This window comes from Phyllostomus hastatus, unplaced genomic scaffold, assembly GCF_019186645.2.
Source record: "Phyllostomus hastatus isolate PE091 unplaced genomic scaffold, TTU_PhHast_1.1 phas_contig_159, whole genome shotgun sequence".
In the NCBI taxonomy this organism is placed as follows: Eukaryota; Metazoa; Chordata; class Mammalia; order Chiroptera; family Phyllostomidae; genus Phyllostomus; species Phyllostomus hastatus.
Genome location: NW_025333640.1, coordinates 26,617,072 through 26,630,870, shown reverse-complemented (window position 1 = coordinate 26,630,870; position 13,799 = coordinate 26,617,072). Strand labels below are relative to the sequence as shown.

The 13,799-nt window shown below is 41.0% G+C and overlaps 1 protein-coding gene across 2 annotated transcripts in view; it reads right to left on the bottom strand.

Annotated features, from left to right (window-relative positions):
* Positions 1-13,799, bottom strand: part of SLC10A7 (solute carrier family 10 member 7) — a 199,107-nt gene that overhangs the window by 137,548 nt on the left and 47,760 nt on the right. The window contains exon 5 of one of the 2 annotated variants that reach the window (XM_045831728.1): positions 283-321. The exons of the other annotated variant lie outside the window; for it this stretch is intronic. Within the exon in view, the coding sequence (XP_045687684.1) occupies positions 283-321 (39 nt within the window). The remainder of the gene's footprint in view (positions 1-282; positions 322-13,799) is intronic. 2 annotated transcript variants of the gene reach the window in all.

Here is a 13,799-nt window from a genome sequence, read left to right as displayed (position 1 = left end):
TTGACATAACCTCTATAAAGAGACACATAGTGTTTTAATTGATTCCATGAATCCATTAAATGGAATATTAAACCCAGGTCTACAAATTATACTGTAAGAGAGAAAAAAATTTTTATTTATTAACTATTTTTCTCCAGGTTATGGATAATGGATCATAAAAGATACAAAAACTCTTATATTTAACCATATAGTAAAAGAAGCCCAATATCACTAAATCTTTCATACAAACAATGTCACAACAAAAGTTACATATAATAGACAAGTGAAACCATGTTTACTTACCAAAAAACTTCCAAAGGCTGAATTAAATATTGCTGCTGCCTATAGAGAAAATAAATGGGGGGAAAACTCGCTGAAGGTGAATAGGAAAAGAAAAAGCCAAGATTATCATTGCCCCATCCCCAGTATTCAAAAATCTTAAAACACTGATGCTATAAAGCAAAGTTAGTCACTGCCTGCAAACATTGCCAGCGGCCTCTAGTTTACTGAGATGGACGAGCTGCAGCTGGGGAGCTCAGAGATACCGGGTCTCCACAGCAGGCAGAGAAGCCTTGCCCTGAGAGCCTCTGAACCTCCGTGACAGCACCAAAGAGCTGCGACCGACAGGAAACTGAAGCCTTGTCGTTACTGATTTTGCTGCTGCAGTTAAGACAATCAGAGGGTGATGTACTCATAAAAAATTTCATATTCCTGGGAAAGGAAACCCAGAATTGTTTAGAAAACATTCACTACTCTCTTTCGGGGAGCCTAAGTCCTAGGAGATCCCCACAAAGTGGGATCGGTGGTTCCCATACAGCACTCTTTAAAATTATGAACAGTGTTTTCAGACCAGGGGAGTTATTCTTACTCCATTCGTTCTACAGTAGAAACAAGCAAGAAACACTTCTTGGGTGTTCAAAGTTCAGAGAAGAAGGATTTGACTTTGCTTACCTAGGTATCCAGGGAATACACAGTAGAAGTAATACAGCTCTTAACTTTAAACCAATCTCTGTATTCCAAGAAGCTACACTCGAGTCCTAAAAGCGTCTCACATTATTCAAAAAGGATAGGAACTTGTATAACATCCCATGTGATGAAAGAAAGGAAAAGGAAAGAAAAAAAAACAATAAAAGGCAAAAGGAGGGGTAGAGAAACCCTACTGACATCGCCTGCAGATCCAGAGCAGAATTAAGCTAATCATCGTGGACATCAGCAGCCACATCGTAGTAAGAAGACGATGTCAGTTTAGCAAGTTTGAACCAAGTCCAAAGCCAAGCTAAGAGCTGTCGCTGAAAATGCCTTCTGCTCCCGAAGAGGATGCAGTGCGAGTGCATGGGTAATGAGATCCTTGGCTCCAGAGAGCTTAGCTCTCCTGTTCAAGTTCATAATTAATTCAAAGCTTTGATAATTTCATTAGATGTCTCCTTTGCTGGCCCCATCAATAAAAGATGGCACTGGACCACACCTCCTCTGTGGCATAAATACAGGCACCGACCAGGGAAACCTTTGCTTCCCGACAGGGGTGACGGCATATGGTGTTCCACGTTGTGCAGGGAGCAGTAAGAAAAAATGAAGATCCGGCTACATAAAACATTGCAGACGACAACTGCAAACTACAGCAACATAAACACATCTTCCTGGAATCCCATTCTGGATGAGTCAGGAAAAAAGTTTTATGTGAAAAAAACTTTAGGAGAAAAAGAAGTAAAACGGTACACATAAATGAGCTGTGCTGAGATCAATGAGGAACGCCGCCTTTCTTTCTACAAAAATGCACCTTCCCCGCAAACAGCGTTCATTTTCCAATCCTGTGTTTGTGCTTAAAATGGACTGATCTCTATTTTTAGCAAAGGAATTAAGTCTTCCCCTTTGAACTCCTCTCTTCCAAATTTGCTTCCCGCCAGTGCCTTTCATCAACCTAATACTAGATAACTAACAGTTTAGCTTAACATTAAAGAAAAAAATGGATGGTTAGAAATAAAAAGGCCTAGAAACCAAGTAAAATAAATATCAATTACTACTCATCAGACCAACTCACCACACTCACACTCCATCTAGTTCTCTTTTTAAGCCCAATCACAAGGAATATGTTTCGTATGATTGGCTATGTTTCTGCATTTTATAAAATGACAGTGACAGCTTAGGTGCCCAAAGATGCTGCAGGCCAACTTACTGTAAGCTGTTTTTCTGACAGAGGTGATGGATTTAAACTCGCTCACCTATACCACCCTCAGCCCTCCCATGCAGTGAGATCAGGCAGGCATTGGTGAGAGCTTTGCGTACTCTGAAGACTCATGTAAAATCAGACACTACAGCAAGAATCTAGGGCTCAATATCAATAGATAATTAATCTCATAGTTGGCTCACTCCTACACTTGTAGCAGAGGAAGGAATGACGTTTTCCAGAGTTCCCATGAGTGATAATAGTCATAGAGTATTTAACTGATACACAAGGGACATGGGTGTCTTCTGACTTAATGAGGAATTCCCAGCTCCTTGGCATGACATACAAGGCTCTCCATAAACAGGTCCCTCTCTGGAGAGAGATCTCATCTCCTGCCTCAAGTTTTATATTCTGACAATTCCCCCAACTCACCATGCTGCTTCTTCCCCCTCTCTTCCCTGGCCTGAGGTGCCCTTCTCTACCACTCTCCCTTCCTCTGCCGCTGACCTCAGCAACTCTGCTCGGGCACTATTCCTCCAAGAAGATTTCAATCGCCTCTTCCACACGCACATGCACACACACACGCTGACACCGCTAAGTGGACTTGGTGTCCCCACGCCCGCTGCCTCAGCACCCCGAGCATACCGAGGCCACGGCACTGGCCACACTATGGAAACGACCCATCTGCATGGCTACCTGTCCCACTGCAGACCAGAGACTTCTACGGAAAGGATCTGATGAAGCCCATCTTAAGTACCTGCATGTTTGTTAAGGATTGCTGGAATAAGGAGAGCCCCCAGAGACGTTCGAAGTCTACCTCACCGCCTCAGTTACTCTCTGTGTCCGGCAGAATCCAGGGACTGGGAGACACAGAGGGCTGGGCCTGCCCCAGCCACACTGGGCAACAGCAACGACAGATTTAGACTTCAGTCTCCCACCCGATAGAAGCATCTCTGACATCTTGTTTTACTTCCCATAACCTCCCGATTGTGATCCAGTGACATAAATATGCTTAACATAAATAACGTTTTAAAAGTTACCACTGCCATAAAGCAATCAAGTTAGTTAAGTAAAATCTAGAATTATCAAGGAATACAATGCAGCCATTAAAAAGAGAATAATTTTTGAATGATCCTCTTTCATTATCAGTATCCTCTATATACTGATAAGAAAGCATGCTGATCTTTTAAGTAAATAAAGCAAGTTTCCAAACACTGTCCATAATCCCTTCAATGTGTTCTTGTCCACAACAAACAATTCTCACGCCCCTGCTAGGTATGCTACTGTTCAACTCAATTTTGCCACTATCCGCCTGAAACAAGTGTCAGATCCCACTAGTTAAGGGCGCTGCCCCACAAAACTGTCCACAATTTGGATGTCAATCATAAGTCCAAGCTGTCTCCTGTGCTCCTGGCCAACTGGCTATAAATCAGAGGTTCCCACAACCCCATCCTTGAGTTTGATTCATTCACTAGAGCAGCTCACGGGACTCGGGATGCCAGTTTGCTCACTAGGTCACTGCTGTGTTATGGAAGGACATAGCCCTGGAGCAGCCGGATGAAAGACATGCACAGGGCAGGGCATGGGAAAGGGGTCAGAGCCCTCTGTCCTCTCCAAGTGCACCAGATACATGTTTTTTATTATAAATCACAGTATCACATTCTGATTGTGTTCATATTTACATGCATACATAGGTATGTACAATACACATGTACCTACCTGGATGTAGGTACCTGTGTGTACCTACCTATATGTAGGTACAGGTATGTATAAGAAAACACTAACATTTTTTTCTAAAAGGGATCACAAAAAGAACATCTAACCATGGTTAAATTTGTTGAATGGGATTGGGTGAGGGTCGTTTTTATTTTTCATTTTGCTCTCTGTCTGTACTGTTTGGCTTTTGTTTTTAACATGTTGCTTTTCTGTATTTCACAAGAAGTATCTGGCCAGGGAGACGTTCACTTACTTACTGTTTGCATTTTAAATTCCTTTGTATTAAAACGTAATAAATATTTCATTTTAAAATGAAATTAAGGCCCTGGCTGGTGTGCTCAGTGGATTGAGCTCAGGCCTGCGAACCAAAGGGTTGCTGCTTCGATTCCCAGTCAGGGCACATGCCTGGGTTGCTGGCCAGGTTCCCTGGTGCGGGGTGTGCGAGAGGCAACCACACATTGATGTTTTTCCCCTTCTCTTCCTCCCGCCCTTCCCTTCTGTCCAAAAGTAAATATTTTTTAAAAATGAAATTGAGATTTCAATCCCTACTTGGTACATTAGCGGCATCTCTTGCCTACCACCCGACAAGCTGGAGGATGGACGCCCTCTGGCATGCGTCAGTGGGCGACCCGGGGGGAGGGGCGGAGGGAGGGGCGGCGGGGGGAGACGGGCTGAGGGCATCTTGCAGGGGTATCTCTGGGGTGTGAATATGTGGTTTTGAAAATAACCCCCAAATCCACTATTACTTTTGCATTGAAACAAACACGGCTAAGGAAAATACAAACCTTATAAATTGAGATCGAACACGAACCACCAAAGACAGTTTGCTCTGCAGGTGGAAGCCTTCGGGTTGTACGAGCAGACTCTCTCTGGACATGAGTTTCCTCGCCTCGGCCGGCTAGGAGCCATACCTGAGACGGCTCACTGATTGTTAAATACGGCATTTCACTCATCTCTTTTGCTAGAGACAATGTAATTACCCATTCCCTGCCTAGAATGCTGCATTCTATGAGAGTGTTCCCTTACAGCAAGAATTCTGTCTGATTTGTACAGAATTGTGTGCTCAGCGCCTAGAAGAGTACCTGGCTCTTAGTAGACCCTCAATAAACATTAATAAATGAATAAATGAATGAATACTTCTTGTGCTAACTGAATGTCCTACACTGGTTTTATTAATGAATTCATGAAACCCATCTGCAAAGTGTATGCTTTGGTATAATCACATTTGAAGGATAATTAGATCAATGCTAACTGGAAAAAAAAGTCCATATTGAGGTGATTTTTAATACTGTGTAGGTTGGCTTCCTTTATATTACACATTTTTAGATAATATATTGCTTTTAGTATCAGCTTAATTTTACCCAATATATGGTATTTTACTAATGTTTCATTATATATTATACAGCTTGTCTTTATGAAATTATTTTTGGAAAATTGAGCAAGTTCCATAATGAATTAATTTCTTCATAACTTTGGAATTATTTGAAATAAAAAGGAATTTTTTTTAAAAACCTGAAAACAATGGGGACAGAGAGTCCCTCTGACTCATAAAAGTAAGTTTTCCCATTAAAAGCTGAATGCTTTTAAACGTTATGAAGTTCTACCTTCCAGTGAGCCCCAAACCTTCACTTTCCTCACTGCCACGCACTGACCATGCTCCACGCCCTAGGGATGCGCAGATTTGTAACCCCTGTTTACATGACAGCACTTCAAATACATGAGTGAGGCTGGGTCGTTCCTTCTCTCGTAATGCCACATCTAACGCTTGCACAATGCTGGTGCAGCATCCCTCTTTCCTCTCCCCCATCAGTGCACTGAATTAAAAAATGAAGCCTGTTGTTTATATTGAGTGTAGATCATCTACTGCAAGTCAATTTATGAAACTTCCAGTGTTCACTGTTGCATACTCTGCTTCCCCAGTCAGTGCATACAGAAATGTATGCCAAAATGTCCAAATGGGGCACTTACGGTTGTTTCAGAACTCCTGACGATGCTCCAAGAGGAGAATGTGTGGCGAGTATCTGTTCTAAAGTAGGATATGTATCTACGCGGTACTTCTTAAAAGACATGAAAACTAGGTCGGGGACCATTTTACACGCAGGCCTGATAGTGACAAACCAGAAATTCCAGAGGAGATTAATAAGAGAAAATGTCCAGGAATAGAGCGTCTTTTGACTCTTTTCTCCTCCTCTAGGGGAGAGAGCTCACTGTCCACACACCTCCCAAGTTGGGGAAGGGACAATATATTCAAAAGAACCGACAGTGGGGATAAGAGAAATAGGGAGAAAGCAAGAATGGTATTGCTGTCCTGTCTGGAAGTTTACTGGGGGAAGAAAGTGCTTGCAAGGTGGCTAAGGAGCCGAGTGCGCTCCAGGAGAGTTCTGGGAAACATCACGATGTGTATATCCCCTCAAGCTGGATAGGGGGCGGGCTAGGGAGGATGTGTACATGAACAGAGACAGGTAGGGAAGCTGCCTAGAATGGACCACCGTGGTGGGGGGCAAGGAGAGGGTAAACTGGGCCAAGCACACGTCAATTCTGAGATGGGGTCAGGTTCTGTCAATTCCATGCGGGCCAAGTAGATGCCTCAGAGGACTGCCATCCAACCTGATTCGTCTGGAGAGATCCAAAACAGCAGCAGCATTCCAGGGGAAGAGAATCCAGCAGTAAGAGGCTAAGGGACGTGTTTAGGGGCAAGGGCAGAGGTGTACACTAAAGAACTCCCTCCCCTAACCTGTCTGGCGAAAAGAGCTAGCCTGTGGACAGCTGCTATGACAGAGGGCACCGAGGGTCAGACCACAAGAGCACCAGTAAGAAAAGACCGTCCCACGGTCTCTAATGCATCTGTTCTTACTCTCCCCTTGGCTCTAAAGAGACCGGAAGTAGGGAAGGTGAGAAGGTAGAAAAATACTAGAACAGTCCAGGCTCTCTTCCCCAATGGTCCTGCTTACCTTATTTTATATTTTTATACATCATACTCAACAGACACAAACTACAAGCATTCCCCTTAAGACTGGGAACAAGAGAGGGATGTCTGCTTTCACCTCTCGTATTCCACACAGTCCTGGAAGTGCTAGCCGCAGCAACCAGACAAGAAGAAGAAATGAAAGGCATCCAAATTGAAAAGGAAGAAGCAAAACTGTCATTATTTGCAGATGACATGACACTGTACACACAGAACCCTAAAAATTCCACCAAGAAACTACTAGAACTGACCAATGATTTCAGTAAACTAGCAGGATGCAAAATTAATATCCTGAAATCATTTGCATTTTTATATGCCAATAATGAACTACTAGAAAGAGAAATTAAGAGAAGAATCCCATTCACAATTGCTATCACACACACACACACACACACACATTCATTAAGAAAAAAAGTACAAATTTCTGTGTTTTAAATAAACAAGTTAAGCCTAGGATGGGAAAGCAGGGAATCTGGAGCTTTAAACTAGACTGGCCTGGATGATTTAACACCAAAAAGCTAATCCTCATCACTAAGTCCATGTTGGTAACTAAGAGTGACTAGGAAACCAGGAGATGTGCCAGAGATGCCGTGGAAGGAGAGGGTGGGGCTGGGGAATGGAGTCCGTGAGATGGCATCTCATGTAATGTATGATCCTCACATTCACACCATCCAATAAAGAGGTTATAATAGCACAATATTTTAAGTGCATATATGAACTAAAACAAACAAACAAAAAACACCAGGGATGAGACACAGAAGTTAGTCCAAACCAGATGGGTAAAGCACACCAGTGGACGCTGCGCTCACCCGGGAATCCAGACTGTGATCTCCCGGGAACCCTGACCGTGACCATGGAGCAAGGCAGAACCCAGGGCGTGTCCTGCAGAGAAGGGTGGGAGGCGGGAGGGCCACCCGCAGGCAGCAGGCGGAGCAGAACGGAGAGGACTGCGCCACTGCAGAGGGGCAGCTAGAGAGCTCCGCTGACAAGGTCAGGACAGTGATACAAGGCCTGCATCCAGGGCGGGCAAGGGGCTGAGGTTACACTACCCAAGTGATTCAAGAACCCCCAAGTCATGATTAAGTCAGAGAAAAGAGAAGGTGGATCAAAGACCGGAGGAGAAACTGGGTTTTTCACAACACACTGAAGAAGAAAATACTGGATAAATTAAAGACCTATATTTGGAAGGCAAAACTTTAAAAGTTTTAGAACAAACCATGAAAGACTATCTTTATGCCGTTAGAAAAGGAAACAATTTAAAGTAAGAATTTAAGTAAGACACAAAAAGTACATATGAAAAAGGGGAGCTAGGGTTGCCCTGCAACGGAGTTCTGACTAATGAGATATAAACTGATACATGTGCTTCACGGGTCGGGGTCGGAGAGCAGGGAGGTTAGTTTCTGGCACTGCCTGTCCTCCCTTCTTGCCGCCAAGTGCAGTGACAGCTGTTTTGTGACCAGCAAAGAAAGACCAGAATAACGCAGCAATAGCCACTCTAGTGCGCCCCAGAACAAATGCCAGCACTCCCTACCTACAGGCATCTTGGTAAATGAGAAAATGAGTCCTTGCCTGGCTAAGCTACTTGTAGTCTGATTTTCTATTCTCTGAAGCCTAACAGATACAACCGTGCTCCCAAATAAGGTAGAGAATAATAAAGGACTAGCCAGGCAGCGCTTCCCCGAGGTAGGCCAATGAAGCATCATTTAGCACTGGCCCTTGTTTCCATCGCGTGTGGCATAACAAACACACAAACAAAGAAGGGAAAACTGACCACTGGAGACAGTCGTGGGAGATCTGAGCTCCCCTGTCTTACCCTGGGAACCATCCTCAGTCATGTGAGCTTATTTCGCTTCAGCCTCTGATTAATGAGGAGAACTGCCCATAATATGTACTGCCTTTCCAAGCACAGGTTTACTTTGAAAGATAAAGACATCAAGGATTAAATTCTAATCCTTGGGCTCCCATTAAATATGGAAACACAAAATATTTTCTTTTTGCTTACCAGGTGTTTTGCAAAGTGCCATAAAAGGCAAGAAGAATAAAAATAAAAGAACTGGGAAAAAGTTTATTCTGTTTGTTTTAAAAGCCAATTATAAGTGATTTCTGATAAACATCTTAGTTTTAATTTTAATATTGACTACTTAATTACCACTATTTTCACTGTATAAATCTCATAACAAGTACATTTGGAGTTATACATTTCTCTACTACATTTAAGTACTACTAAACCATAATACAGAAGTAAACATACAGGACACCCATTAAAATGCGAGTTTATACACCCTGCTCAGCATTCAAGGGGCATTCTCTATTTGATTCCATTATTTGTTCCTGTATTTTTTAGATTTTATTTACTTATTTTTAGAGAAAGGGGGAGGGAAAGAGGCACAGAGGGAGAGAAACATCAGTGTGCAAGAGAAACATAGAATGGTTGCCTCTCTCACGTCCCCAACTGGGGATCTGGCCCATAACCCAGGTACGTGCCCTGACTGGGACTCAAACTGGTGACCCTCCGGTCCAAAGAATGAGACCCAACACCCTGAGCCACACCAGTCAGGGTTGTTACTGTATTTTTTAGCCAGCAATGGCTAAGAAATAAAACACTGTTTTGAAATCAGTTTTGAACATTTCTTCTCAACAAATAAATCTAAATGAAGACTATAGTACTGCCACAAGGTATTCACCAATTTAAAGAAAGATTAGCGCTGGCTGGCGTAGCTCAGTGGATTGAGCGTGGGCTGTGAACCAAAGTGTCGCAGGTTCGATTCCCAGCCAGGGCACATGCCTGGGTTGCAGGCCATGACCCCTAGCAACCGCACATTGATGTTTCTCTCTCTCTCTCTCCCTCCCTTCCCTCTCTAAAAAGTAAATAAATAAAATCTTAAAAAAAAAGAAAGATTGATTTTAGAACACGTACCATTAAAATTCACCATTTTAATGATCACTTTAACTCTTTGCTTTAAAAACATCACGGAAATGAACGGGAGTTCATGTATAGGCAAGTTCAGAGTAAACGACATCCAGCCACTTTTCTGCGCGTGAGCTATATTTCCTGCCTCTTTCTACAGGTCCCTTTCCTGATACCAATGTTAAACATTATTTAATATCCTTAATCTTGGAGTGAGCGAGGGATGGATATTCTTGTTTATAACTATTCATCTCAATTCAGGCCGGGAAAAATATATTCAAGTTACTGTTTCTGGGTACTAAATTGAATCAGGTGTCTTCTCCTCTTAAGGAAATTAAGTTGCTTTTGTGCAAGAGTGTTTTAATGAGCACGGAGCCCGCCGACAGTGATGAATGGGAACGGCACCAGGGAGAGCATGTAAGCAGGACAATATGTGCACGGAACGGTCTTACAGCCTATTTTTCACTGACTGTTCTGAATGACTTCGCTGTTTCTTAAGGGGCCTATTAATCTCAAATTTAGTTATTACACAACGTTTATTTGAACATATATTCTGCGGATGATGACAGTTAATAAAGGAAATCTTTCACAAGCTGTATTTTTACATATTGTTCCAACTACAGCTCCCAGTCATTTGATGGTGTTGATGGAATAACCTCCAATGTGCTGAGGTTTTTTTTTTCTTTTAAAGGCACATATATTCAGATTCCTTTCTAAGCACACGGGGACTCTTAAATAACCGTTAAAATGCATACAAAAAAATCCTACTTTGAAATGGTAAAAGTAATAGGACATCTTAACTGTTCAACAAAAATTGTTTAATGTGAACACTGATCCTTCTAAGACAAACCAGATACCTTTGAACATTTTTCAAGCTTTGGTGCACAATACGCAATACTTCTTGCATACCAATCTACATGTCCACAATATGCACGGAGTAGGGGAAGGAAGCCAAAATCAATTTTCTTGAGGAGCACAAAAATCAAGTAACATAGCTGCTTTGATTTTCTCCTTGGCGTGCTTTTTTTAAAAAAAATATATAAAATATCATGTACTTAAAATAGAGGTGATCCTATGTTTCGTATTCTGGTAGCATACCTTAAGGCTTACAAGAATTATTTTAACATTTTCTTAAGAACATATTTATAAACCCAAATAACTTCATCAATTCAGATTGTGGCTCTTATTCCAGGAGAAATTTTTTATTTTAAATGTAACTGGTTCACCATAAGAAAACCTATTAGCTGGAAATATTTATAGTAGTTCACGATTTTAAAGTCTGTCCCATAATGGAGATGAATACAGGCTCAAACACATTTGATTTCATTCTCATGAAATCTTAGTCTTCAAAGGTATTCAATTTCAATGAAATCGGAATTTTCAAGTGAGAAGGGCCCTCAGATACTATGACAAGCCCTTTATAAGTGAAGAAAACCCCCAAGGTCACACTGGCTAATGGCAGAGCCAGAAAGAGTTCATCTCCAGACACTCCCTGCACCTTCCCTGTTTCGCCCACTGCCCATTTTATATTTTATTTTCAAAAGATATTTGTAGATGAACAATACAAGAAAGGCATATACCAAAACACTAATAGTGGTTATGTTGAGGTAATGGGACTATGGATATTTTTTCCTGGATGCTTTTTCCTCATTTTCAAGGCTTTTGTGCTGATGTGTTTATTAGCAAAAAAAAAAAAAAGTATACAATAAATGTTATGTTAAATATCCCTAATATTTTAGAGGTTCTCCCTTTAATCTTGAGGCAGCTCTTGAACAATGCTGCACATGTGTTAGATGCCCGGTCAATGTCTGACTAAAATTAAATGAAACTGAGGATAAAGCTAAGAAGAGTCTACCTAAATAGTCTTACTTGTTACATGAACACTGAATACTCAGAGGAACAAACTGTGGGTATGGATGTAACTCAGAATATCAATTATTAAATTGAAAAGAAATATTTGTAATGTAGCTGAATAAAACTTATGTAAAATATTACATACTACTTGACATGAGATCCTTTTTAAAATGCCTATTTCTCAGTATTCCCAAAGTTTGTTTTTCAGTCTTTTGGGTTTCTTATTTCCAGTCTAACAGGACTAAAATAAATACCCCTTTAATCATTCATTCATTCAATACAAATTTATTAAACAATTTATTAAGCCGAGCATGGAGAATGTAAAAATAAGGACCACAGACTACCACTCAGAGAATAGGGCTAAGAGCAGACATCTTAATGGCTATGCCACAAGGTCAATGGGATCGAAGTGTTATGGCAGCACAGGAATTAACTACTAAAATTTCCTTCAAAATGGCCTTTTTCAGTACCTTCAAGTGATATACAACCAGCACTTCTCTGATCAATTAATGGAAGCTCCATTTAATGTCAACAACGCATCTACCAAGCTCTCAGCACGCCGACAGAGAAACTGGCCAAGAATTCCCACAACACTTCGTTGAGAAGGGCATCCACAAAACCTAAGTGACAACCTATGTCAAACCATCTAATGTTTCTTGCAAATTTTAGACTCCAGCTACCTACCTCTGTTATTTCTGCTCCTTTCCATCCATTAGGACTGGGAATCTCAGAGCTTCTTAAGGGGGCAGTGGATCAATCCCTCAGCAATAAGTCTTTCATCAGCTTTTCATTAGCAATAAAATAGCTTTCCTGCCACCTTCTGGGAAATAACTTGCCATAGGTACTGCAGAATCTCACCACAGAACTGCAAGGGACTTCTGCAGATCAACTACTCAAGGTACTTTTCCTCAAAAAGCAAAACACTGTGAACACTAACAAAGGGAACCAGCCTCTCCTGTTCTTCCTGATTTCAGGATCCGAGACTACTCAATCTCTTTTCGATTCTGGATTTAAAATTTACCTTTTGAATCACATTTTTCATTACCAAGTCCATTCCTTTTCTGACTTCACTTTTCATGGAGATCATCTTTTTGTGTTAGGTCCCCTGAGAATATTATTTTATGGGTGACCTTCCTTATTTATAGTTATATAAGTTTCAAGATCCTTTTAAGTGGAATAGTTCCCTATTTTCTTTTTCTCTCCCTTTTTAAAATTTCTCTTTCCACTTGTCTATTTCTCACTCACTCACTTTATTTTATCTTCTATAAATCTCACCAACATTGTACCTACAAATCAATTCCTGGCTAGAACCTCTGAGATGGCTCTCTACCAAAATTTCGGTGATCCTCAGTGCAAAACTTAGTCTTCTAGTTGGAACTTCAGGAAATCTAGGGTAAAGGCAATGACCAGAAGGTGCTTGAATTATCTGAGTTCAGAGCCTGAGAATGTGATCTATATCTATTATTTTTTCTAGAGCATATTATATATACTTTATGTACCTTTTGAGAAATAATTTACATGTAATAAAATGCCTAGTCTTTGGTATACAATTTCATACATTTTGACAAACAAAGGGACTCATGCAGCGACATGTAAATCTGATTACGCTTATTTCCATTACTCCAAAAAGTTCTCTCATATACAACTTGCCTTGTCTCCCAAGACGGGAAAACACGATTCTGATTCCTGTTACTGTGGGGTTGTTTCATTGAAGCATACAGTACACATACTTTTTTCTTTTAGCTTATTTCCCTCAGAAAATTGTTTTTATGTTTATTATGTTGTCGTGTGCACAGCAGTTCTTTGCTTTTCCTGATTGTGGAGCACTGTTTCATTGTGCAGACACTCCGCACAGTGTTTACACGTTGCAGGGCTGAAGTGCATTTGGGCTGTGTCCCCTTGGGCAGTGCCGTGAACTAAGGGGCCGCGAGCATTTCAACACCGTCTCTTCTGAAATGCAAACAACATTTCCATTGTTTCCATTTCTCTTCGCTAAGTGGCTAAAAAGTGGTACTTTTAAGTCATAGGAGAGAGGTAGCAGAATTTACAATGATAATAATGTAATACAATACATAATACAATAATGATAATATATATCATTATATATTATAATGATATATAATGAAATATATCATTATAATATATTTCACCATCATCATCAGTTTATTAGATTTCCAGTTGTCCCGTTTGTATTGTCATTTTGTATTGCCACC